The 27,601-nt window shown below is 44.8% G+C and overlaps 1 protein-coding gene across 1 annotated transcript in view; it reads right to left on the bottom strand.

Annotated features, from left to right (window-relative positions):
- CFAP299 (cilia and flagella associated protein 299) overlaps positions 1-21,920 on the bottom strand; it is a 374,767-nt gene extending 352,847 nt beyond the window's left edge. Inside the window, exons 1-2 of the mRNA XM_054989558.1 lie at positions 21,801-21,920; positions 12,168-12,298 (exon numbers count right to left, since the gene is read on the bottom strand). Of these exons, the coding sequence (XP_054845533.1) occupies positions 12,168-12,298; positions 21,801-21,920 (251 nt within the window). The remainder of the gene's footprint in view (positions 1-12,167; positions 12,299-21,800) is intronic.
- Between the last annotated feature and the right edge of the window lie 5,681 nt (positions 21,921-27,601).

Raw genomic sequence — 27,601 nt, 5'->3', positions numbered from 1 at the left:
GAAATGGCACACAGAGAAATGAGGAAAGTGGCAGCCACACACCCGTGAGATTCCAGTACTATAGGTGGGTCACTGATCCACCCCAGTCATGTTTAGGGCAGCCAGTGTCAAGTAAATTGGGCAGATAGCCATCATCTTTGGATTTGGAGGAAGGAGCAATCCCCGAAGCATTTAAAACCAGAATGCAAGCTTACTTTACTTAAGTTCATCCACTTAGTAACTGTTCTGTTATTTGCATGCGAGCAGGATATGCAACAATAGCATTGCACAAAAAAATTTAAATTATGCCAAGGAAGATAGAAATTATATCATTTCACAGGGAATAATTGCACTGTTTTCCTAATAACTGCACTGTTTTCAATTTTGTGGAAGGTTTAATACTCCCTCTGTTGCAGCAGCAGCAGCAACCTTTATTGCCATTACATCCATGTTAACAAAAACACTCGACGCAACCAGAACTCAGCCTACAAATACACAACTCGCCTCATAGATGCAAGATACAAAAATTTAGCTACAGTTTCGATAACTTTTTGGTTCTGAGTAGCCAATAGGAAGATAACTTTACATTTATCAGATTTTCCAATTTGCTCTCTCAACGACAGGTCAATGAGTGTAGGACGTATATCACAGTAATAAGTACAATACAAAAAAAACATGTTGCAGGGTTTCTATGTCTCGCTGAGCACACGTGCATAACCTGTTAGCATATGGCGTTTTATGGAATCTCCCATAAAGTATCGCAGAAGGTAGCACATTAAACTGAGCTAACGAATAAGCTCTGCGATAATGTGGGGCCACTAAACAAGTGAGATATTCTGCCCTATACCCATGGGGTAAAACCCCCAAACCTAGGGGTGAACATCTGCCTGTTGCAAGACTCCTGAGATTCTGAATCTTGATGTCAAGGAGTCTTTGTCTGATCAGTGCATAAGCTGATTTTTCTGTGAGGGAAAACAAATATTCAATATTAATACTGTGCTGTCTGTTTTTAAACCTTTTAACCTTTGCTTTTGAACCTTCAATTCAGCTCCTCCTTACTTTACCTTAAACTTATACCTCAGAAGGGCTCTGGTCACAGCCAACACACTTTTTATTTCCACACACACACAGAGCTTCAGGTGTTCTCTATTTTACCCAGGTTTTTATCTCAAGAACACCTTCCCTTTTGTGTTTGTGTGACTATATATTGCTGCCTCCCTGATTCCCTCAAAAGGTTTTCACTGCCACCAAACACTTTCTCCTTAGATGTTCTTGGTTTAACTGGTAATCTAGGAAGGCTTCTTACAGCTGGTAGTTTGACAGAACGATCACCGTGTGAAGGTGGTTGTGAGGTAAGAAAAGGATCTTTCATGCTTAAACAAAAGTAGAATTTATTTATAGGTACATAAGCATGATGGTTGCAGAGTTTCAACAAGCATGTCGGTTTCAGAGTAATTCTTAAGCTTGGTGGCATCAGAAATAGTTATATATCTTCTTAAAGGTATATTCACAGACTCAGTCGCACAGAGTAATTTTCCACACAGATCGTCCCTAAGAGAATAAACACTCATCCACACAGACATAGATACACTCTGGCCTTTCCACACAGCTTGCCTGATCTAGACGGAATAATCTCTCTCTCTCATATATATTGAATAATCTTGATGGAATAATCTCTCTCACACACACAGTTGTACACATGCACACACATAGTTCGACTTAGACAGGATCAGACTCTCAAGCTTCCACACACTTTGCCTGCTTTAGCCAGAATCCTTTCTCTGAAACACCCAAAGACTGACTTAGGTTCACACAGAGTTTGCCTTTCTCAGAGATCCAGACAGACTAACTCAGGCTTCCCCACAGTTTACTTGACTCAACTAGAATAACCTCTCCCTGAGATATACAAAGGCTGACTGAAAACCTTTCCCTCAGCACTGACTAAAAGACTGCAGTTCCCTCCTAGGGTACAGCCACAGTCCAACCAGATCACGCTTCATTCACCCATCCAACACCCCTCCTCCTTTCCTCAGAGGCCTACATTAAAACTCACAGCAACCATTTTAAAAACGTCACATTAGCAGGCAGAAATAAAATTCAAACTATTTAGATGCAAAACATTACAGTCTCCAAACTGGCGCAGTTTTTAGCATTGCAACACTACATCTATGCCAATATCAGAATTTGTTTTGTGCACGGAAAATAATTCAGAAGCAAATTGCGATTTCTCCAAATCAGCAGCACTAAAGTAAACATCAGTACAGGATAAAGGAGCTAAGATAAGAGATAACAAGACCTGTCTAGGACAATACAAGACAAAATTTTATTAGTATTTAAGATGCTACTGGACACAAATTTTGTTCTACTACTACAGACTTAACATGGCTACCCATGACACTACAGTGACTGGCAGTAGCTCTCTTGGACCTCTTTGAGAATCTGCTATGCAAGATTCGTTAAATTTCAGATGCTAGAAACTTTGGTGGCTTCCGTATTGCTTGAAAAGATAAATTTCTGAACTTTAACCGTCATTGTTCAGCTTGACTCAACCAGTCCCACAAATATCTCAAGGTCCTCATGCCAAACAAGGACTGAAACAGGTGTACCTCCAAGTCTCATGGCATAATGTTCACGGACACACGACGCTGCCTGATAATGAATCAGACCGCTGGTCCATCAGCGTTGTATAATCTGACTGGCAACAACTCTCCAGGGTCTCAGTTAGAGGTCTTTCACCACACCTGTAACCCAACACTTTTTAATTGGAGATGCTGGGGACTGAACCTTCCGCACGCCAAGCAGATGTTCTCTCACTGAGTCAAAGCCTCCCCCTCATCCTTGTCCCACGTTTGCCTCTGGAACTGGCAAGGCATGGAAGGAAGAACAAGAAAGCACCAAAGAGAATGCCAGATTGGCTGACTTCTGGCCTTATTATATAGTTAGATCAGCACAAATCACAACCTTTTTACCAGTAGACAGAGAAGCTAAAGGACTTTGTAGGCAAATTGTTTCCTGAACTTTAGCCGAACTTGCTTTGAGACTGTTGGAAAACACACAGGCGCAAATAGTTCTTTACAAAAGGGAAATATTTTGCAATACCTATTTAAACAAATTTCCTTTATTCCCGAGGCATTTCCACCAAATGATTCAAAAATGTAAAAGCAGGGAAGGGGTGGCGGGAGGGAACAGAAGCAATTTAATCTTTAAGGCCAAAGATGTTGATTACCACTGCCCATTTCCAGGTGCAAAAACATTCCTGTTAATGTAACAAATTCAGTTGCACTGAGAGTGAAAAGCTACCCAAACACACCTGGAGCTTTTCAAAAACCGACTTAATATTGTATTAAAAGTAAACATGTTAAGGACAAGAACATTTAGAGTAATCAGAAAGGGCTTCTGGCCTCCATATGTTATCTAGAGAAGGGCTTTTGTGTGTGTGCGGGCGCACGCACACTTCCTGGGCGAGCTAATGTAAATGACAAATCATTGCACCTGCACTGTTTGTTTCCCCCTGCTCTTTTCTGCTTGGGAATAAGGTGTCAGCTCACAGTCTCTCCTCCAGAGGGCAGACACACCTTCAGTAAGCGGCAATAAAATAAAATATTTGAGATTTTCTTCTGCAAATTTAGACAAGTGGGAAAGATTTCTGAAGAAGCTGTACCCAATGTGCATAAAACATACACGCCACTCCAAGGCAAAAGAAAACCCCAAACAGTATGACAGGTTTGTATCTTCTGAGATGAAAAAGTGAGGCGCTGCTGTGGCTTAACAGTTCAGCATCATTTTTGCATGGAGAAAGTTCCAGGTTCGATCCTCCGGCGTCTCCAGTTGAAATGATCCGGTTGCTGGTGTCATGAAAGACTTCTGCCTGAGACCTTGGAGAGGTGCTTGGCTAATGGTCTGATTCTGTACAAGGCAGTTTCACGTGAGCCCAAGCTGGACAGGAACCAAAGCTGGACGGAGCCCTAGGGCAGACCCACAACAGCTGTCTGCTGCAGACTCAGTTTGCAGGCCAGGGTCTCGATCACAAGCAAGGACTGGAATGGGCAAGCAGGCTGGGAACCTGACAGGCTGAGAGGAGATCTGATGAGAGAGACAGACGAAGAACAGGCAGGCCGACAGGCTGAGACACTGGATGCTGACCCCAGACCAGGAAAGGAAACATTTGCAGCTAGGCAAGGAGTGACAAATCACGCGTCTGGAAGGGTTCAGCCCTGCCGAGGCTGGAGCCACTTCTCTCCTTCCGTTGCTTTGATGCCTTAAGTGGCTCATCGCAAAACACAGGGCTCCCAATTCAAGTCCCAGCTGATCCAAACCAATCATAAGCAACATCAACTGCAGTATAAAAATTTCCTGAGTTTACAGACAGGAATGGCAAATAGGCAATTTCCACCATTTCCGCCCTGAATAGGTAATTTCCACCAATTTCCCCCCTTCCTGCTGCAACCCCCCATGTCACTCCTCAGGGTCTCCTATCCCCCAAGAGCAGCATTTTATGGAGTTCACTGGGCTACAGGGGGAAGGTGCAGACAGGGAAGTTCTGTTCTGCCACTGGAAAATGTAGTCTGTGATAAATAAATCATATGTAGGCCCTAGAAACCTAATTAAAGAATTGCATGTTTGGGCTGTTAGCAGTTTATCGTTTGGCATAGGAAGAGTGACTATAGGTGGTTGAGAGCTGGTTCTGCTGGCTGCTGTGTTTGCAGGAGAGAAAATAACATATGATATACTTGCTTATATTTAGAAAAGAAATAAGAGTTCTTTATTGTAGGAACTCCATACCCTGATAGGAAAGGAGGAGAGACAGATCCTAACTATCTATCTAGTCTAAGGATGGGCATGGATGCTAGGACAAGTCCTGCATCCATGCTGCCAAGATGGAGGGAGGAGAAGAGAGAGATGTTGCCTGGAACAATGCCAGGAAGAGAAGTGAGAGGGAGGAAGTCAGGAGGAGGAAATCCTGAGAATAGCAATCTACACATCAGTCAGAGCAGTAAACAGAGCGCCCTGACCTCTCTCTAACTCTTTGGTTTCTCTTGTTCTGAAACCTGAGGAAAGGCCAGCACTGAATCCTCCCCTTCCAACAGTCTGGGCCTAACCCTATATGCCATGTAAAACTGAGAGGGAACAAGACTGTGAGCTATACCACTGTCTATAGTATGTATTATCTTTTGCTCTATGTATTCTCCTACTCTCACAGCTTTATGCTTATGTAAATCCATTTTCTACACTGTGTAACATTACTCATCAAATACTCTATGCTTGTTTCAGATTTCTGAAACCCTTATTAGAAGCCTCACCCTATTGACTGCATTGACATAAACTGTGTAATCCACCCCTCGCCCCAGTGAGAAAGGCAGGCTACAAATAAAGTAGATAAATAAATAAATATTTATCTCATTCAGATAGATCAAGATAGGTAGCTGTGTTCGTTTGTCTGTAGCAGTAGAAAAGAGCAAGAGTTCAGTAGCACCTATAAGACTAACAACATTTGTGGCAGCATGTGAGCTTTCAGATACCTTCAGATTCCTGAAGAAGTGAGCTGTGACTTACAAAAGCTTATACCCTACCACAAATTGTGTTAGTCTTGTAGGTGCTACTTAACTCTTGCTCTTATCTCATTCACACATATGTACTAATGGCACAAGAGCAGTCCAAAGATTTTTTTAGGGCCATGTGTGAAATCTTCACGTGTCTGTACTTCTTGGAGAAACTCTTCAAAGTAGCTTGCTGCCTACAAAAGATCAATCTACAATAATTCAGCAAATACCGCAAATATTGCGCTACTATACACTCTTACCTGGGAGTAAACCCCTTTGAATAAAGTGGGGCTTGTTTCTGTAGAATCAGTCATGCATAGAAAGGCGCTGAAAATGTCTCCTAATATTTTATCTGTTACAGAAGTTACATGGGAGGGAAGGTGGTGTGGTATAGCCCGATCTTGTCAGATCTCGGAAGCTGTGCAGGCTCGGTACTTGGATAGGCAATCACCAAAGAAGACTCTGCAGAGAAAGGCAGTGGCAAAGCACTTCTGCTTCTCCTTTGCCTTGACAACCCCTTGCTGGCGTCACCATAAGTCGATTGTGACTTGACGGCACACGCACATACACAGAAGATACATATGAAGAGAGCTTGTGCACAGCCAAGTTGAGATACTGAGAATGCACACTGAGTAGACCTGCTGAAACAACTGCATGATTACTTGAGCGGGTGCTTGGCTTCTAAATCCAAAGCTGCGAGGGCTAGAAGCTTAGGAGAGACAGAACACTAAAAAACCATCAACATTTCAAATTCTGTGCCAGATACCAGATTACACACCTGCTCTTGCATCTATGAGGATGCAAAATACATTTCACTCCAGGCACAAAGCCACACAGCCACAAAGGCAGAAAAGTGAGGTTTCAATTCCAGCGGGATTTAAAGTCAAAAGACGCTCCAAGACTTGGTTTCTTGTACAGCACAGACTCTTTTGCTATCATTTATCCTCATCTTGAATTGTCAAGGAAAAGCCTGCAAGCCACACACAGGCACATGAATGCAAAACTTCCTTCGCATGAAGCGTCTCATTTCAAAGAGGTCCTGTTCTCTTCTGTGCTTGAGGGCTTGGCGTTTCCTGTAGCCCAGGCAGACGCTGCAATCTATGGAAACACTGAGAAGACTAATCAAGTTTGTTAGCTGTGCTTAATTCCTCCCATTGTATTTTGGCGGGTGGGTTTATCATGCCAAAACCAAAGGCAATGTTTAGAAAAAAGGCATCCTTTTCTTCCTCCTTCATGTTCCCTCTACATTCAAACACTTTTCTTATGGAAAAAGGAACGCCGAGACCTAACTCCATGTACTGGTCTCTCCAGCTCTGGTCTTAGGACATTTCTGCCATTTAATTAAGCATATATTTGTGCTCAGCAAAAGTTGCTGTCATCTGTATAGGTACAAAGAATTAAAAATATAAACTAGCCGGGGTGGCAACCTTTCATTGTTGTTGTTGTCGTTAGCATTATAAAGGGGGTTTGAGGACACCTGTAGAAAGAATTCCCTCCAGGCAAGGAAACTTCTGTTGATAAGAAGAAAACTGGGGGAGGGTTCTCTCGCAGCCCATCCATAAGCCACAGATTATTTATTTACTTAATTTGTACCCTTGCCTTTCTCCCTAATGAGAACTCAAAGCAGCTTATGTTGTTCTCCTTTCCTCTATTCTATTTTCACAACAACCCTGTGAGGTAGATTAGACTGAGAGTGTGTGAACGGCATAAGGACACTACGGCAGATCGGGGATTCAAACCTGGGTCGCCCAGATTCTTGATTGAAGTTCTAACCACTAGACCATACAGGATCCATGGGCTGGCAGACCAATAAAACTTTGACAGGTAATTCCGCAATCCATTCAGAGTAACTCCAGTCTAAGCCTATGGATTGAAGTAACTCTGCACGGAATTGCACTTTTAGTAACTTTTGTGGCTTTACATGCCAAGTTACCATTTGGTCTTGCAAGGGCTACCCAGCAGAACCATTGTGGGGGCAAAGTCCAGATTTTCATTCCAGAGCCAGAGAAGTTTGGTATTCTATGAAACATTCGCTCTTTCCTTTAGAAATTTGGCTCTGGGATCATTGGGTTGGATCTCAAAGAGGCTCTGTCGTAACATGTTTGTATGAATCAATTTGAATTGGCACCTTCCACTCTTTGTAGATGGCAGAAGAGGATAGAAGGGTGTTTGCTTACAGGGGTCGCTGGCAGGGGGGGGAAGCAGACAGACAAGTCCAAGCAAATGTACCCCAGCTGGCAAAAGGCAGCCAGCAGAAGACAAACTATGGGCCAAGCTTGAAGCGATGAATTGCACTTGAATGGCAAGTGAACAGACTCACCTGTATTCTTCCCTGTTCACTTGCACTCCACTTGCACTCCACTCGACCACATTGGATGGAGTGCAAGTGGAGCGCAAGTGAACAGGGAGAAATACACGTGAGTCTGTTCACTTGCCATTCAAGTGTAATTCGTCACTTCTAGCTTGGCCTAAAGACTGCAGGTGAGCGATAAATTTATTCTTGAGTCTCCCAGTCACTTACTGCCCAAACCTCCCCTAATACAGTAGACAGAGGACGGAACTGATTGAGAAATCCAGTTACTAGGCCAGTTGACTATGGTGTTATGCTCATTAAAGCATTCTACACATGCCTTTAATGTGCATACATGACAAACACGCACTTCCAATCACATATGATGTAATCTGCCCTGAGCCCGCTCATGGGGAGGGCAGAATAAAAGTCCAAAATAAAATAAATAAAAATAAAAACACAGGATAGAGCTCCACATGCTTGGAAACTGGGACTGGCCATGGCATGTTGTGAAACAGTTCTGAGATTTTGGTTCTACAAGGAGGGGTACTGTTAACATGACTGCTACACAGAGTGCTTGGTGTTCCCAAGAAAATTGGTCCACATTCCTGGCAAGTTGGCCCTAGAAGCAATGGGCAACTGACTGACTGCTGGTATTTTTTTTAATGGAGAAATAGCAGGGTTCAAGCTCCTTGAAGAGCCATGCGTTCTAATCTGGACACTGTGCTTTGGAGTAGAGAATGCTCGATACAGTGGAAGGAGGAAGAGGCAAAAGGCTGGCAGGCTGACAGCAGGGCAATGGGTGTGTGTGGGGCTGACCTATTAAGTAGCAGTAGTGGGGGTTGGTTACTACAGCACTGGGCTGTAGTATCCCAGAGGCCCTATTCTCCACAAACAATTAAGCCTCAACAGAAGCTATGGAAGAAGAGCTCCCTGGGCTTCCCACACAGCCACCAGCGGAATCAGACAGAGTGGCTGTCCTGCTCCCCAACATCTGCGTTTAAGGACAAGCCTTCCTATGCAAAGCAACTTGGCAACTACACAGACATCCATGGTTTCAGAAAACTGTAACACAAATACCCAGGTGTTCTTCAGGCTTGTAGAAAGATGCAGGAATGTTGACACAAGCAGCTGATTCACAAGTCCTGTGACAGGAAGAACCAGCAGCAGTTCTCAGGTGTGGGTTTGATTTTGTTTTTTTTCACCTAGTGGAAATTTTTCAGATTAACTCCTGTTGCATGCAAAGACTCCTATGCTCCACATCCTCCAACAGCACTGTCTCTTGTTTGGTTGATCTGCTGGCTTGAGCCCTTCCTTGCATCCCTGCAGCATCAGGGCCTTCTTTCGGCTCATGAGCAGAAGCATGGATTCCCCTCTGGCACCGAGAAAGCAGAGTCCGAGGGCCAAGCTACAAGTGACGAATGACACTTGAACGGCAAGTGAACAGACTCACATGTATTCCTCCCTGTACACTTGAGCTCCACTTGCACTCCACTTGATCACTATGTGATCGTCATTCGTCACTTAATAACAACAATAACAACAACAACATTCAATTTATATACTGCTCTTCAGAACAACTTAATGCCCACTCAGAGCGGTTTACAAAGTATGTCATTATTATCCCCACAACAAAACACCCTGTGAGGTGGGTGGGGCTGAGAGAGCTCTAGAGAGCTGTGACTAGCCCAAGGTCACCGAGCTGGCTTCAAGTGGAGGAGTGGGGAATCAAACCCGGCTCTCCAGATTAGAGTACCGCGCTCTTAACCACTACACCAAACTGGCTTGGCCCCAAGTGCTGCTGTTCCACCACCGCTACAGAAGTGCTGGCCCTTTGCAATGTGGCGGCTACCCGTGGCCAATGATATTTCTAGTTTTGAGGAAATATATCCAAGCAAGAAAGGAATGATCAGTTTAGCCCTTCGAGAGAAAGAATTTGGCCTTTAGCCGGATCAAAAGCAACAAGTGAGAAGAAAAACCTCACGTCATGCAAGAAAGAGGAGGGCCTACATCTTGACTGCAACCAGCCACTATTGATCAGAATGGGCACTTTCATAGGTATTTGACTGTAAATCTAAGCACTCAAACACAATAGTGTGAATTATTGCAATTTTCTTATCAATGCTTTCAAGTTCTTTGATGTAATACAAAAAGACTGGATAGAATCCCCAATCTCACCAACTTTATCAGGGTTTTAAAAAAAATGTATTTATTTACTTCATTTATTACCTACTTTCCCCCCCAAATGAAGACCTGAAATTGCTTATATGATTCTCCTCTCCTCCACTTTATCATCAAAACAACCCTGTGAGGTAGGTGTGTGACTGGTCCAAGGTCACCTGGCAGGCTCCCATGGCAGAGTGGGGATTTGAACCTGGGTGTTCCCAAATCCTGCTCTGACACACTCTCATCACTACACACACACTGGCTAAAAGTAAAACAAAAATATTACAGGCATGTTCTGATAACTATGAGAATGGTAATGAAGAATCTTGCAAGAGAGATTATTTTTTTTAACTAGGCTCTTAAAATATAAGACTCTATTGTGATGACTGGTGACTGGGGGGGGAGGGGGTGGACAGGCAGGGATATGCAACCCAAGATTAACAGCATTGTTTTGGACTAGAGATGGGCATGAACTGAGATACGAACCAAAATTCATGACGAACCTGGTTGGTTCGTGGTTTGTGAACCAACGGTTCGTTGGATTCCATTTCTGACGAATTGCCACGAACTTTAGGCTGGTTCCTTTGGTTCGTTTTTTGGTTTGTCACTGCAGACACCCTGGTGCCAATCAATCAGTCTCCTAGGCAACAGGAGATGGACTTCCTGCAGACCTTCTGCTGACCTGGAAGTGGCCTTCTGCTGGCCTGGAAGTGACCTTCTGCTGACCAGGAGGTGACAATTTTCTGACCTGGATATGACGTTTTCACGAACTGGGGGCAGGTTCGTGAAAGTTTGTGGTTCATGAAATTTGACGAACCACGAACCACATGGTTCATTTTTTTCTGGTTCATGCCCATCTCTATTTTGGACACACCATGTGACATTCATACACAGCATCTCTATGCAGAGCCTGATCCTTGACCCTGTGTAAAGCAATCCTCTCAACCAAGGTGAGCTCACCACTTACAATTCGAAACAGAGTTACATCCTTGGAAATCCACTGAAGTCTTTGTGAGTCCACTGAAGTTAATTATGTTGTGGTAAGTCACTGCAGCCCATAAGGGGCTACTGATCTCAAGTTAGAGGATCTGGGTCACCTTCCGAGGAAGGTGTAAAGCTGGGGATCTTGCAAAGATGAAATTCTCTCTTTGACATGATACAGGAGCCCCTATCCTTTAGTCATACTGCTAACATTAGCATTACTAGTGATAAGGACTGTGGGATGATCAGATAGCTGGTATAAGGAGATAGGAATAGAAGCTCTGGGGGTTCCAACCAGGGTCAGGACGAGAGATGCAAGACAGCACCCCCACACTCACTCTCCACCTTTCTGCTGTTCATACAGCATTCCTATAGTTTAATAGGTCTGCTTCCACACAAGCCACTATTGTTTTGAAAGATTAGGACGAACAAAATCTCAGAAATATCTCAACCAATTCTCCAATGTTTCTATGAGACAAGACCAATTTTAATTCCGGAAAAAAGGTGGGAGGCACACTTCTGTCTCAGCGTGAGTCACTGACCTGGGCAAGGAGGCAAGCCCAGATGAACAACGGATGCACAGACAGTAGAGGCAGCCTGCTACGACTGGGTAATTTTACTGCATCTGCAAATGCATGCTCCAATCAAACCCAACACAGTAGAATTAGCTCCAGCAGGAGCTAACTTGAAGGAGGAAAGCCCAGAGCAGCAAACAACAGGCAGCCTCCTTTCAGAGTACTCTGAACTCCCAGGAGCTTTAATCATTTATTTCATTTCCCCATATCACCCCACGGTTCTGTTACAGCACACACTTCTGGAACGCTTAATGATGCCAGAAAGAGGCCACGGATTTGGATTTTTTGGTCTAAAGTCCAGTGCAAAGCTAAGATTTTGGTCCCAATTCCTCCAAGTCTGTCATCTTTTCACTCTGATTTTAAATGGAAAAGAGTCCAGTAGCACCTTTAAGACTAACCAACTTTACTGTAGCATAAGCTTTCGAGAATCACAGTTCTCTTTGTCAGATGCAGTTGGTTGGTCTTAAAGGTGCTACTAGACTCTTTTCTATTTTGCTACTACAGACTAACACGGCTAACTCCTCTGGATCTATGATTTTAAATGGTCTCCCTGGTTGCATTTTGGGTAAGCTTTTAGTCCCCTTTTCCTAATCTCATGAAATGGCTCATTAGCTCACTCTCACACACATCACTTACTTTTGCTGGTGTCTTTCAGAGAACCTCGAAGCCTCTGCGGCTAATTTCCTTGCTATGAACTCTTCCCTTTTGAGCACTTCTCCGCTTCCTCGGAAGCCCAGCTCCACCAGCTGGCGGGCCATTTCTTCATTCTGAAGAAATAAAGAGTGGATAAGAGGAGGGCCACGAGCAGCGACCATCATCTGAAGGACGGGAAGCGTCATTTGTGTCGGGCCTGTTAATAGGCTTATGCCGCCATTCTTCTATTTAAATCAGTCTTGCAATTCACGTCATTTGCTTTGCCCAACCGAAATCGCCTCTCTATGTTTCTGCGTGCCCGCCCAACATCCCCAAAAATGCATGATTAAAAAAAATCAATTGAAAAATAATCATAACGATAATCACAATACTGTGCAGGTCTGCAGAGGATCTTTCTCAGGTGTATCCAATAACATTTATAACCAAGGAAAGCATTCCTAGGATTGTACTGTAGGGCAGCTGAATTTCTGCAACTCCACGGTTCAGACTCAATTAAAAATTTTCTGACTCATATTCCCTATGTTGGCAGAAGAAGGTTTAGCGCTGGGGATTATTAGATTGTTATCTGCACGTAGCTCACCTTCTTCTGTAGTGGTATAATTCCATTACCAGAAAGGCTGATATGACTCAACTCCCTCCCCCTCCACTGCTTTTAAAAGGTTAGTTAAGACCTTCCCTCTGCCGGAAGGTGCCTGCAGTGCAAGGAAGGTGACAGTTCACGGTTCAGTCTTTTTTTATTGACTTCTGGATGTATGGGGATTCTTTTTTGCTACAAGCTATATGATAGAGTTGCCAACATTTAAACGGGTCTTTCTAGCTGTTCCTTGTATACCAGTTTGCTCTGCAGCTGACCACTGTGGTCATCTTTGGAGGTCCTGCTTCGAGTGCCCCTGCTTTCTAAGATTAGATGGATGGCAACACAGGAAGGGCCTTCTCGGTCATGGCACCAAAAGCCTGGAATTCTCTCCCCAGGGAGATACGTCTATGCCCCTGTTGCCATCTTCTTCCAGTGGGTGAAGACTTTTTGTTTTGTTTAGCATTCCCTCAGTGATCCTTCCTTCATGCCCAATGTTTTAATTGTTTTGATTGTTAGTTTTATGTCTTTGTATGTTTTAAGCTGTGGTTTTAACTGTTTTAACGATGATTGATTTTAATGGTTTCATAATGTGATTTCAGTATGTATGTTTTAATTTGTTAGCTGCCTTGATGGCCCTTATGAGACAGAAAGGTGGGATATAAATTTTGTTAAATAAAAAAAAATTAGGTGATATTATTTAGCTCCACACTATGAAAGGTACAACTGTCCATTTCTGCATATTAAATCTCTGTTAAAGGGACAGCATTTCCCTCCTCCAGGCCAGCTGGTAAACCCTAAGGGCCTTGAGTGAACAGAGCATGGGGAGAAAGCAACAAATAAATTAATGGGCACAGTTAAGCTAAACTGAAAGCTGTAGTTATGATCAAAGGATTAGTGAAATACTGAATAGTACGGTCCAAGAAAGAGAAACAGGAAAGAAAGCCAAGAGACAGGAGATCCAGGCATGATCACAATCAATTCGTCTATAGAGCAGGTAATTTCTATTTTTTAAAAAGTGGGGAACTGTATTTCTTTAAAAATAGATGGTTGTCTTGTTTTTCCTACTTAAGATAGAGAATATTTCCTTCTCTCGACTCATCTTTGTACCAATCTGGTGTCATAAATTGCTATCATGCAAGTGTGGTGCAGCTGTTATAGTATGAGACGAGAACCTGGAAGAACTGGGTTCAAATCCCCAGTCTGCCATGAAGTTTGCTACATGACCTTGAGCCAATCACACACCCTCTGCCTAATCTATCCTCACAAGGTTGTTGTGAGGATAAAATAGAGGAAGGGAGAACTACATGTGCCACCCTGCGCTGCTGAAGGAAGGGTGAAATAAATAACTATTGTATAGATAGTCTTTGCATTTTGCAAAAGGGGAAACTGTGGTGGGGAAAGTCAGCTTGCCAGAAGGCTCTTTAGTGGAACTAAGAATCAACTCTGCATCTCCCTTGTCCCAGTCCAACACTGCGCCCAAATGGGTATTGCCATTAAAAAAATTTAAAATCTTAATCCTGCCCAAAAAAACCCCTCAAAACCCACTGCTGTTAAATCAGTGCACTTTAGGAGGATTTTAACAGTTCCAGTTATTCCTGACTCTGAAGCCTGCAGGATAGTTAAATTGTAAGGCAACCCAGCCCATCTACCCCAGAAGGTACTATGTGTCCTGCTGCTAGTGGAGGCTAGCCCTGTGTCCCATACCTGCCGGACTGTAGAAAAATACAGCAAGCGGGACTGGTGTTCACCTGCCCCAAAAGCATTTGGATTTTAAGCAGGGGCCTGACTTTCTGATGTTGTTATTCTATGAAACACCAAGCATCCTGTGATATACAAATAACAATAATGAAAGGAGCTGTTGGAAGACAGAAGTTTGGCAGGCCCACTGTGGTTTGTGGATCACCAACTGAGGAACAGAGACAAAGTTATCAAGCACACACTTCTGCACAGTCCACTGAAACCCGGCTTCCCCACACTCACATCCTAATGTGCAGATTCTGCTTTCCATGCACTGAAAAGTGAAATAATATTTCCACCTAGTGGCAACCTTATAAAACAACATGCAGACTTAACACGCCAGTCATTACAGGCATAGTAATACTTGCAGTAGGGCACTGAAGAGGCGGTCACTAGAGTAACAGCATTGCGGAGAAAGCATTGCCAACTGCACTGGTGTGCTTGTTGTGAACACAGAAAAGACTGCCAGAAGCTTCTGCAATAGCAGTCTCAGAACCCAATACTACTGCCTGATCCCTGCAAGGTTGCCGCACATCAGCAACACTACTAATTGCTTCATTAGACCAGCACAGCAGCAAATGCAGCCAATATTACACCAGGAAGCATCTGAAGACAGTGAAAATGCACCGCACATTTTAAGGGCTTGTATGGATCAGAAGTATGTATGTGGGTGGAGGGGGGGAGTGCATGACAGGTGAGCCAAGACACTGACCTGGTCTACATCAACTGGAGGGGGTAGGATTTGGAGTTAAGGCCTACTGACTACACAGACACCACAAAACACAAGCAGGTAACCAAGCAACCCTGCACACTGTTAAAATCGCAAAGCAGCCTACACTATCAAACTCCTCACAGGTCACAACCCAAGGCAGGAGGGCAATATTTGGCTGGCTTGTTCCTAAGATGTGCAGACCCATTTCAGGCAACAAGCATGGTTTATACCTGTCATTGCCTTCCAGACCTGCATGGGAGCAGTCTTAGCCAACGGGCAACCAAAGCAGCCGGATGGGGTTGACTGCCCACAGACCTGCCTCCAAATAAATGGCAGGGAAAAGAGGAAGAAGAAGAGCATGCTTCCACTGCCACTGGTCTTGCCTGCTACGACTGAGGCTCAGGCTGTTGGCTTGTAATGGCAGCTGCTGCCTACTTCGTACAGTGCAGGGATTATCCCTTGCTTGGACCTAGCATGGGTGGAGGGTAGTGGCTCAGGGGTGTAATGAGGCCCATAGACAACTGAGACAAAGAGACCTCTCACAAGCCTTTCTCTCTCCTTGCCACCCAGGTAGGTAAAGGCTGGGAGTCCACCACACAGAGCATTTCCTTGTGTGTGTGGGGGGGGGGGGGGGGGCAAGAGGGCGTATTTTCCCCCTCAGCCAACGATTTCCAGCCAGCCAGTGTTAAACAAAAAAAAAATAAACTTCATTTGCAAATGGAACATGAGAGTGAAAGGATTTTAAACGAATAAACAGAGAACGTTTCAATGTATCAGAACAAGTTTACCGCCAGCTATCTTTCTGCTGCCTCTCAGCAGCCTCTCCAGCCCTCCTGACAGCAGCTATCCAACAGCCTCTTTTCCCTCCAACGGACACTCACTCTCATTGGCACAGCATTCTGCCCACTCCCATTGGCTCAAGAGAGCTGGAGCTGGAGCCAGTCTTGTCCGCCACAACCACCTTTTGAGAACAGACTATATAGTTCTGGATATCATTCACTGTTCATAACTTGTCTAATGCTATACATTCATAGTGCCCACCATTGCATCCTTCTCTGGCAAAGGCACAGCACAAGGGATCAGACAGCTCTTGGACATTTTTTTTAAAAAAACAGGCAAAATCTCCCCCTTTTCCCCCAGGGAATGGGTTTCCCCCAGCTTTTGTATTTCCAGATATTAATTCCACCTAGCAACCATGAAGATTTACACATTCCGCTCCAAATGAACCCTACTAGCCTATCCTTTTACTCACAGCTCCCACTGTGTCCACCAGCGATGGGTGGGGTTATTTTAGCAGGTATGGCCCCACTGGCTCCTGGGAGAATCCCTGGCTTGCATAATGAGATGCATCCATGACCTGCAAGGCTCAGCTACTGCCACAAAGTTGCTTACTTGTGGCTGGTTCTCATTCAGTACCAGTATGGGAAGGATCACACGGACACCTTGGATGAGCATACCAGACCTAATGGAGGAGGGTCATTGATAAGGGACAGGGCCATGTGATCCAGCTTCTACGTGTCACTGGTATTGGGTGGGAGCTAGCCACAGAGAACAGCCCCAGTGACCACAGTCCTAATGCAGATGTAATGCAAGACTCGGGCCCCAGAGTAGGCACGGCTCCAATCAGGGATGCCATCTTTGGCCACAGCTATAGCCCGTGATGGACTTTCCCTCTCTCCACCTTCTCCTCATTCCCACAAATAGCTGGGTCACTGATCGCAAGGCAAATTGTTTCTCAGGATCCCCAAGAAACACTCAGTGGTGTTGTAGAGCAATAGACGTCAATGTGCACTGGATCCAGCAGGGTAGAATTTGTCTCTGGTTAAGGCCTGGGCTTAACGTTCCTCTTTATGAAGAACCACGAAGGGAGTTGCAGTGAGCTCTTAATTCATTGCTTCACTGAAGCAGCTAATTATATTTAATATATCTAATTCTAACCCTCACCCATGTATATCCTCACACCTGATTTGGATTGTCAGTCGCCCTGTCAGTCTCATGACTCATCTCCTCCCCATTCTCATTTTCAGCCGGCCCGGACTTCCCTCCACATTCTCAACCATCTCCTTAAATATCTCTTGGAAACACTTGCCCTGCATGCCTGCCCTTGGGTTCTCATTGTCAAAGCACAAGGAGCCCTCGCGTAGCATATTAGCGAGAAGCTAGGAGAAAGAAATTGGTGAAAGCCAAAGAGATGAATGAAGGACACCGAGTAAGAGGAGAGGGAAGATCATATTCGTATAAGTTAAATTACACTGAGACCTTTTTAAAAACCATCTTTTGCTGTGGGAGTTTCTTGGTGCTTGCCACAGGAATTGATTTCCCTAAGCCAATGGTACTCACTCCGTGACTCACAAAGAGCCACATTTACGATTACCTCCCAGGGTAACAATTGCCAACACCAGACCCTCTTAACTAACCCTAAGCTGAGAGCCAAGGAACTAACAATACAATCATAAACAGAATAGTGAGAAATCTAGTAGTATCTTTAAGACTAACCAACTTTATTGAGGCATAAGCTTTCGAGAACCACAGCTCTCTTCAGCAGATGCATCTGACGAAGATAACTGTGGTTCTCGAAAGCTTATGCCTCAGTAAAGTTGGTTAGTCTTAAAGGTGCTACTGGACTTTTTACTGTTTTGCAACTACAGACTAACACAGATAACTCCTCTGGATCCTAAGCAGAGTTACTCCAGTCTAAGACCATTGATTTCAATAGAGTAACTCTGCTTAGGATTGCACTGTAAGTATCCAACCCTTCTAGGTGTTAATTAAGAAGTCAGCCCTGCAAGGCAGGACACCTGCAGGCCGAGTTCCATAAAAACAATAATTTAGTAGCAGAACCCAAACAGGCCAAAATACTGGGAAAGTACTGAAGCCTCGGAAATCCAAAAATTGCCACTGAAGTATAATTAATAAGATTTATTAAAGAATTGTGCAAGAGATTACAAATAGAGAAATCATGCAAAACAGGAGGAGGGAAAGAATAAAGCTAAATATCTACTCTACAATACTGTATAGGCTTTGTTTACCTATCCCTGATGCTACCCTTTCAGGTCAAACTACAGAAGTCCAAAAGAACTCCAATGTCCAGGAGCAAAAGTGCTTAGAGGTGACACCTAAACGGTGGCCAGATGCAAAGCTCAAGATGGTTTGTAAGCAGCGAGTAAACCACAAATAGCACAGAACAAAATGAAGACCCTTGGTGCTTTACACCAGGCGGCCCATGGTGGGAATTATTTCTGAGTAGGACAAGCACAGTATGACATTGCTGCACCCACTATCTGCTCTACAGCACATATGCATGCAATACTTGTGCTTCGCTGGGTAAGAAAACAGGATTTGCTACTTTTCCTAAATTGTGCAAAGAGGGAATTTCAGCTAGAGCAGCTTCTCACTCCTGGAGCATTAAGCCTTGAGAAGGCACACCGGTCACTTTCGCACAACTAACGCAAGAGGAGCTCTCTACTGATCAGACGTGAGAGAGGAAGCTATCGTTTCACACAACAGCCATCTTGAGTAAAAAAGTAAGAATATAAATTTCTTAAAGAACGATATAAGCCCCTTTGCCTGCCCGTTGTAGGCAGAAGAGCAGGATTGTTGTTCTTGTTGTTGTTGTCATTTATAATCCACCTTTCTCACTGAGACTCAAGGCGGATTACACAGTGTAAAGTTAATACAGTCAATTTCAAGGACATTTCTATAAACAATGCCATAGGCTAAATAAACACAATTCTTCTACAAAGACATAGCATTAGTAAGAATTTAATACAGAGTTGAAGAAATGCTGAAACAGAACATAAGCAGTTCTAGGGCTGACATTTGACCGCATGGTAGCTCATAGGAGCACATATTTCAGACAACAGGTAGTACAAAAGGCAACATAGTGGTGAAGTCTATGGTCCTTAACTCATTAGTGAAGCATCTGAGACCCCCTCCCTACAATACAAATGCCTTTTTGAATAATTCGGTTTTGCATCGTTTGCGGAATGCTAGGAGAGTGGGGGCTGTCCTGACCTCCTCAGGCAGGCCATTTCACAGGGTAGGGGCCACCGCAGAGAAAGCCCGTGTACGGGCTGCTGTTGATTTTGCCCATGTGCAGGGTGGCACCTGTAGAAGACCCTGTTCAGTCGAATGAAGCTACCGTGGAGGAACATAGGGATAAGTGTTGAGTGAATAGATGAAAAATATAAATAAATATTAAAACTGCCACAATCTAATATTCAAGCTGTTTCGCAGCAGTGGCGTCCCTTGCTAGAACTCTAGGAAATTGTAGATTCAGTACAGAGGGCTGAAGCAGAAATATTGGCATCTTCTCACAATTACAGTGCCCAGGTGACTTCGGGATTAAGATATGACTGTGAAGCAGTGTTGACTATTAATGCAAAGGAGCTCCTGGAAGCAGGGCGGGGCTTTCTTTAGAACAAACTGTGACACAGCTGCTACCCATCTTTAGGGAAGAGGTCCAAAAGGAGGAAGCAAGTCAGTATAGCATAGTGGTCAGAGTGTTAGACTAGGCTCTAGGAGACCCAGATTCAAATCCCCACTCTTCCATGTAACCTTGAGCTAGTTACTCCCTGTTAGACTGACCTGCTACTTTAGAAGGGTGTTGAAAGGTACTACTGAACCTGAATGTTTTCTTTTTTCTTTCCTTTCACAGTGGCTGGCTTGTACTGATCAACGTTTGAAATCTAGATCCTAACCCCAGCTGTCTGCCCCACTGTGGAGGATAAAGCCACCCCTGTCAGAATTTTCCCTTCCACACCCCTCTTAAAGTTACAGGAGCCTCTCTGGGGGTGGCACTTGCAATGCTGGACCCATTTGACTCCTTGGCGGCATACAAACCAATTCATCTTCCCTTGCTGGTTTATTCTTTTTCCCCTGCTGCCATCACACAGCTTCTTATCTCCCTAACCCCTCTGTGAGGCTCTGCTCCAACCCCAATTTCTCCTTGGCCTTTGCACCTCCTGTTTCCTCAGATCCCCATTCTTCAGACCTATGCCTACTCTCACTTCCTTGAGTCACCTGACTTGTTCACAGAATGGGCCCCGTTGCTTCGATCTGCAGACAGAGGATCACCTATGTTAAAAAACCAAAAACCTTGCTAATAGAAAACAAGCATAGCAACCAAAAATATGGAGATGTTTTCTCCCTGCTATGCTAGCTTTCTGCTTGCATGGAGTACTCTTTATGCAAAAGAGCAAGATTCTGTCACCAGAAGTCTTATGTGCAATGTGTTCTACCACCTCATTCTCCCCCTCATGCAAAAAACCTAGTCTCAGTCACCTGAGCAGCTTCCAGTTCTGTCTCAGTCACCTGTGCAATCCTGCTGTTCCACTGAAGACTAACACGGCTACCTACCTGAAACTAAATCCACTAAGTTATATACACACACAAAATAACTATAATTTCATGGATTTCTATGTATTGTCGAAGGCTTTCACGGCCGGAGAACGATGGTTGTTGTGGGTTTTCCGGGCTGTATTGCCGTGGTCTTGGCATTGTAGTTCCTGACGTTTCGCCAGCAGCTGTGGCTGGCATCTTCAGAGGTGTAGCACCAAAAGACAGAGATCTCTCAGTGTGATTTCTCTTCTTGTTTTTATTACCGTATGCCTCTTTGGAAGTCAACTTTTGTTTTTGGACAACTCTCTCTCTCTCTCTCTCTCTCTGTGTGTGTGTGTGTGTGTGTGTGTGTGTGTGTGAGAGAGAGAGAGAGAGAGAGAGAGAGAGAGAGAGAGAGAGAGAGAAAGAAAGAAAGAAAGAAAGAAAGAAAGAAAGAAAGAAAGAAAGAAAGAAAGAAAGAAAGAAAGAAAGAAAGAAAGAAGGGGCTGCTGATAAAAGGCCATAACTCAGTAGCTCAGGGCATGGTTTGTATGCGCAAGATCTCAGGTTCAATCTTGGAGGCCTCCTGTTAATAGACTTTGAGTAGATGGACTAAGAAAGGACCCAATCTGAAGGTGAAGCGAGACAAAATGTTGAGAGATCCATCAATGCATTTTCCAGCAATTTGTGTGTGTGTTTGTGTGTGTGTGTGTATAAGAAAGAAAGAAAGAAAGAAAGAAAGAAAGAAAGAAAGAAAGAAAGAAAGAAAGAAAGAAAGAAAGAAAGAAAGAAAGGGCTGCATGCCATCTGCCCCTCCTAGGGTTGCCAGCCTCCAGGTGGTGGCTGGAGATCTCCCGGAATTACAATTGATTTCCAGGTGACAAAAATCAGTTGCCCTAGAGAAAATGGCTGCTTTGGAGGGCGGAATCTATGGCATTCACTGAGGCCCTCACCTCCCCAAACTCCATCCTCTCCAGGCTCCATGCCCCAAATCTCCAGGAATTTCCCAACCTGGACCTGGCAATCCTCCGCCCTCCCCTCCCCCGTGTATGTCGCATTCACACAGTTCAGGAAAGTCTTTATAAGGCACACAGCTAAAAAGGTGAGGCAGGCCTGTCAGCTACCACGCTAAGGGCTGCTCTTGCACGGCCTCTGCCATGCAATGTTCTTCTCACCAGCTCCCACTCAGTAAAGGGCGGGAGGGGAATGCACTCTGCACATGTTCAGAACCACCCTCGGCTTCAGGCGTAGTCCCCTTCCAGGGCCTCACCTCCAGGTAATAGAGGTCCTGCGTGGTGATCTGCGAGTCCAGGTAATCCTCGTAGCTGTTGAACTGGGTGATGATGTGATCCAAGACGGCCCCGCCGTCGTCCCCCTCCAGGCCCGCCATCCTCGCCCGGCCCCGCTACGACAGGCCGCAGCGTCCATGGCAACCGTTCCCCAGCAACAGAACACCGCCCACCAGCCTACACATTAGCCAACCGGCGAATGGCCTGCGTCGAGGGCCACGCCCCAAGCCCCCGATAGCCACGACCCATCCTCTTCCAGGCAAAAGATGAATGAATTTGCGCGCGAGGCAGCCCCGCCTCTCTGCTTCCAGGTGTCCAATCGCTTCTTGCACCGGAATTCCGCCCCGCCCCTCCCGTGCAGTCTCCGCCCCGGCACTTAAGAGCAAGGCTGGAAAAGAATGTTACGGAGGAAAACAGCGTTCTACAGCGGCTGCCGCGGCTGCTGGATTTGAATCCAGTGCCGCCTTAGAGACTAACAAGATTTTTCAGAGTGTGGGCTTTCGAAAGTCAGAGCTCCCTTCTTCAGACTCTCGAAAGCTCATACCTTGAAAACCTTGTTGGTCTGTAAAGTGCCTCTGGACTCCAAATCCTACAGACCAACACGGCTACCTACCTGAAACTAGTTTTAGAGATGAAAAGCCTATTATGGCATCATCTTTCGTGAGCCACAGCGCGCTTCGTTAGATGGGTCGGACTCTGCCTCACGAAAGCTTCTGTCATCAGAAACGTGTTGGCCTTTGGGGAGCCACAAAATTCTTTGGGGATTTTGGCTGCAGCAAATTGACACGGCGGCTATCCCTCTGGAATTTATTGCCTAGCCGGATGAGACGAAGAGAGCTTTGGCTCTCGAAGTCTAGAACTCCTGGAAATCTAGTTGGTCTTTAAGGTGCTGCTGGACCCAGATCTTGCTTCTCTAGTACAGACCAACACGGCTACTCGTCTGAAATTCTTTAGCCGTGAATCTGATCCTAAATCTCACTGTGTTCTGTGGGGCTAATTTGCAGAAAGTGTGCGCTTTGCATTGCAGCTATGCGAGCAGCATGCATGTTTTCTTAGAAGTTGAAGACCTGCTTTGTTCAATGGGACTTATGCATGTTTCCTTTGGAGGAAACCCGCTGTCTGAGTAAATATGCACAGGATTTCACATTGTAAACTATTATAAATGATTGCACGAAGTGACCACACGGGCTTTATTCCTGTGGTGTTCTCGTCCATAAAGGGAGCTGCTAGGGTTGCCAACTTAGGGTTGGGAAATGCCTGGAGATTTGAGGAGGGGGGGGATTCTGGGGAGGGCAGCATTTGAGGAGAGGAGGGACCTCAGTGGAGTATAATGCCATAGAGTCCACCCTCCAGAGCAATAATTTCCTCTAGGGGAACTGATCTCTGTCATCTGGAGAGCAGTTGTAATTCTGGGGAAACTCCAGGCACCACCTGGAGATTGGCAACCAGTAAGGAACCGATCATACCTCAACGAAAATGACATATGCCTAAGTGAGAGCATGGATGATACCTTATCACAATATATCATCCTTACCATGTATTAAATAAACATTGTTTTTTCCATTGTTTTCCATAACTATTTTAAGGAACAGGTAGGAAACTCACAAGAATCTGCATGTTCCTAATAGAGTTGGAAACCCTAGTGATGAACTGCTGGCCGTTGTATATTCAGACAAAGAGAGAGAGACTCCATTTATTTGGTTTTCATTCCTACAGCCTGTGTTTTATGTTGAATTCTGGCTTCCTCCCCTAGCTGGGTAATCTTAATCAGCCTGCAATACTTCCTGGACTCCATTGTAAGAATGCTTCACATGTAAAATAATATTGGAAAAATATACTAATTCAATGTGAGGCAACATAGAAAAGAGTCCAGCAGCACCTTTAAGACTAACCAACTTTACTGTAGCATAAGCTTTCAGGAATCACAGTTCTCTTCGTCAGATGCAATGTGAGAAAAAAGAAGCTTCTAATACTAGACTTTTTATCCAAGCTATTAACTGAGGAGGTTCCATCTTTTTAAGCTGTATTTATGAACTGCTCCTAGCATGAGAACTATTTTATCAATATCCAGCCTGCTAAGTGTTGTTTTATGGTGTTTTTATGTGCCTGACTTGTTTGTATGAATTTTAAAATATTGATTTTTTTTTTTAATTTTGACATGTACATTCACTAAAGACATCAATAAACAAAGTCCACTTTGTTACTCAGGTGCAAACCTCTTTGGAGACTCACTTGCACACTCGTGTGCTCTGCCATAATTGCTCTCTCCAATCTAATTTTAAAGTCTCCAGAAGCTCTTCCAAGCAACAATGTTTACCATTGACTTCCCCCAAGAGATTCCCCCCCCCCCAAGGAAGTGGCATGTTTGTCAGCCAGTTGAATCGTAACCCCAGCTCCTTTAGGCGGTGGGGGCTCTCTGATGGGGGGATTGGTAGAAATCGATGCAACATTATATATAAGTACTTTTTCTTTTCTTTTTACCAAAAAAGCCACTGTGTAACCCTGACCATTAGAAGACAGATTCTTTTCCTACAGGCCGATGGGCCGGAAGCATAGAGCAAGGTAACCAGATGTGGCTTTCTCTCTTCTATCTCCCCCTTCTTATTAGTAGTATATAATGCTACAAACATTTGCGCAGAAAGAAGCCTGGTGAAAGCTAGCTTAAATGGAATCAATGAATTCTAGAAAGATGCCTCTTTTCAGCTGAGGTTTTGGGTTCCCGCTACATGGGGATCTATTTGAAAAATGCCTGTGCATTGCCACGGGTGGGCCATAATTAGCATTTACCCCCAGCATTCCATCCTTCGAGAGAAGAAAAATAGGTCACAGCCAAATAAATAAATGAAACCGGTTAAAAGACAGAAAGCACGTGCTGGAGTAGTAAGGCAACATTAAAGAAGGAAGTGAACGCTGCTGTGTTCCTTAACCCCTGCTCCAGGCCGTGCAATGTGCTGACGTTGCTCTTGGGTAGGAGATTCTCTGTTTCAAATCGCACCTGAGCCACAAACTCAGTAGGGAGGGGCATCACCATAAACATGGGGCTGCCAGCAAAACCAGCAGATATATATTCATGTATTATTATCCTGCCTTTCTTGCCTTTGGCAGCCGCTCTAGCAGCTTCCAAAGCCAGTAATCGCCGGCACTTTATTACAAATATAAAACCTAACAGATGAAATACAGAATAGATAGAATCAAAAGTTATGTGTATCCCCTTTCCTGACTACAGCAACTGGAGAGATCTGTACATCCTCGATCAAAAGCCTTTCAGAATAAAATGTAGAGCCCCTGGACATCCTAGGGAAAGCTTTCCAAGAGGGCTGGTAATATAGCAGCTTTAGGAGAACTCATTCTTAGCTATGGAGTTGGATGCTATCAATATGCAGATGACATGCAACTCTATATCTCGCTATCCAGGTCCCCACAGAATGCATTAGAAATCTTAGATCACTGCCTGACAGCTGTGGTGAAATGGTTGAAAAACAACAAATTGAAATTGAACCCAGACAAGACTGAAGTGATGCTTGTTGGGATCTTGAAGGACATTGTACTCCCCACCTTCGATGGAGTTTGTCTGACCCTTGCAGACTCAGTTAAGAGCCTAGGGGTTATACTGGATCCAGCATTAGTATTAGAAAAACAAGTTAAGGCATTGGCAAAAAATGCTTTCTACAACCTCACTCTAGCCTGAAAGACGGCTTCTTATCTTGACACGGCTGACCTGGCCGCTTGGATCCATGCTATGGTAACATCAAGGCTGGACTATTGTAATGCTCTATACATAGGTCTCCCATCTAAGTTAACTAGGAGGCCCAATTAATGCAAAATGCTGCAGCTCGACTGTTATCAGGAGCGAGCAGGACATGAACATCACTCCCATCCTACGGTCGCTCCATTACATCAGTTACCGTGCTCACTTCAAGGTATCAGCTATTACATACAATGTTCTTCACGGCTTTGGTCCGGCATACCTATGGGACCGTCTCAGATGCTTCACTAATGAGTTAGGGACCATAGACTTCATCACTATATTGCCTTACTTATTATCTGTGGCTTTAAATATGTACTCCTATGTACCACCAGTGCTCCATGTTGTCTAATGTTAGTCCTAGAATTGATCATGTTCTGCTTCAGTATTTTTTCTACTCTGTATTGGATTCTTGCTAATACTATGTCTTTTAAACTTGTGTCTGTTTACCCTATGGCATTATTTATGGAAATGTCTTTGATACTGTATTGAAATGTACTTGATACGGATTGCACTAATCTCAAACTGTGTAATCCACCTTGAGTCTCAGTGAGAAAGGAAGATTATAAGTGACATAAATAAATAAATAAATTTTATTTATTTATTATTTTATTTAAGTCATTTATAGTCCACCTTTCTCACTGAGACTCAAGGTGGAGTAAGAATCTAATTCAGAGTAGAAGAAATGCTGAAACAGAACATAAGCAATTCTAGGGCTGACATTAGACCACATGAAGCACAAGTAGCTCACAGGAGCACATATTTCAGACGTAAGGCAACACAGTGGTAAAGTCTATGGTTCTTAACTCATTAACGAAGCATCTGAGACCCCATCCCTACAATACAAAAGCTTTTTTGAATAATTTTGTTTTGCATTGTTTGTGGAAAGCGGGGCTCTCCTGACCTCCTCGGGCAGGCTGTTCCACAGGATAGGGGCCACCACAGAGAAAGCCCCGTGGACGGGCTGCTGTTGATTTTGTCCATGTACAGGCTGGCATGCATCCTCCCAGCCGTCCTGCTCAGTTGCTCCACGCGTCACCCCGGCCGCCTGCTGCACCTGGCCCGCAGCTTCTGCACCCAGCCAGGAGCACAGGGCAGCTGAATGGGAGGTCTGGGAGGCTGCAGCAGCTGCGGGCCAGGCACGGCAGATGGCTGGGGCAGCGTACGGGTGGCTTCCCAGCCCTCCAGTGCTGCCACCGCCAGCTCTGCAGTGCGCACCCCAGCCCCAGCCCCCCTTCCAGCACCTCAGCGCTCGAGGCGGCTGCCAGACCTGCCTCTATGGACACGCCAGCCCTGCCTATTTGAATTTCCACATTGAACTCCAGATGTCTGATCACAGCATTCATCACAGTGTCTTCCAAGGTGAATTTTGAGTGGTGAACTCGGTTTTGGTGCCAGCTGCTGCATAAGCAACAATGAAAGGGTATGGCTGGGGAGCAATTTAGAAACAGGCACATCTGATGAAATCGAAGCCCTCCGAGAGGGGAGGACTGCTGTACAAGCTTTGGTAAAAACCCGTGGACTGTGATCAAAAAGCTGGAGCCGGTGACAACGATGGCAAAAGCTCTTTTTGCTGCTCTCATGCTGATCTTCAAGGACAGATAGATTGCTGGGCTTGCATTATTTAGAGACGCTGGTCGCTGAGGAAGCGACGAGAGATTCAAAAGGAAGATCCGCTCTCAACTTTAGAAAATATGCAAGTGAAAACAGTGAGGATACTAAAAAATGTAGTTATTTACAAGCAGGGGACTTGCAAGGACTTGCGGGGAGTGTCTCATTTTCTTCTCCCCCATTATTTCCTCTTTCCTTTCTCTGAAAGCCCCTATAGCTTCCCCCCTTTTCCTACTTCCCACTCACCAGCCAACCTACCCAGGGCTTTTTTTCTGGGGAAAGAGGTGGTGGAACAAAGTGGGTTGCCCTCGGAGAAAATGGTCACATGGCTGGTGGCCCCGCCCCCTGATCTCCAGACTGAGGGGAGTTTAGATTGCCCTCCGCGCAGTGCGGAGGGCAATCTAAACTCCCCTCTGCCTGGAGATC

Source organism: Eublepharis macularius, chromosome 10 (genome assembly GCF_028583425.1).
Source record: "Eublepharis macularius isolate TG4126 chromosome 10, MPM_Emac_v1.0, whole genome shotgun sequence".
NCBI lineage: Eukaryota > Metazoa > Chordata > Lepidosauria > Squamata > Eublepharidae > Eublepharis > Eublepharis macularius.
This window is presented reverse-complemented; position numbering and strand designations above follow the sequence as displayed.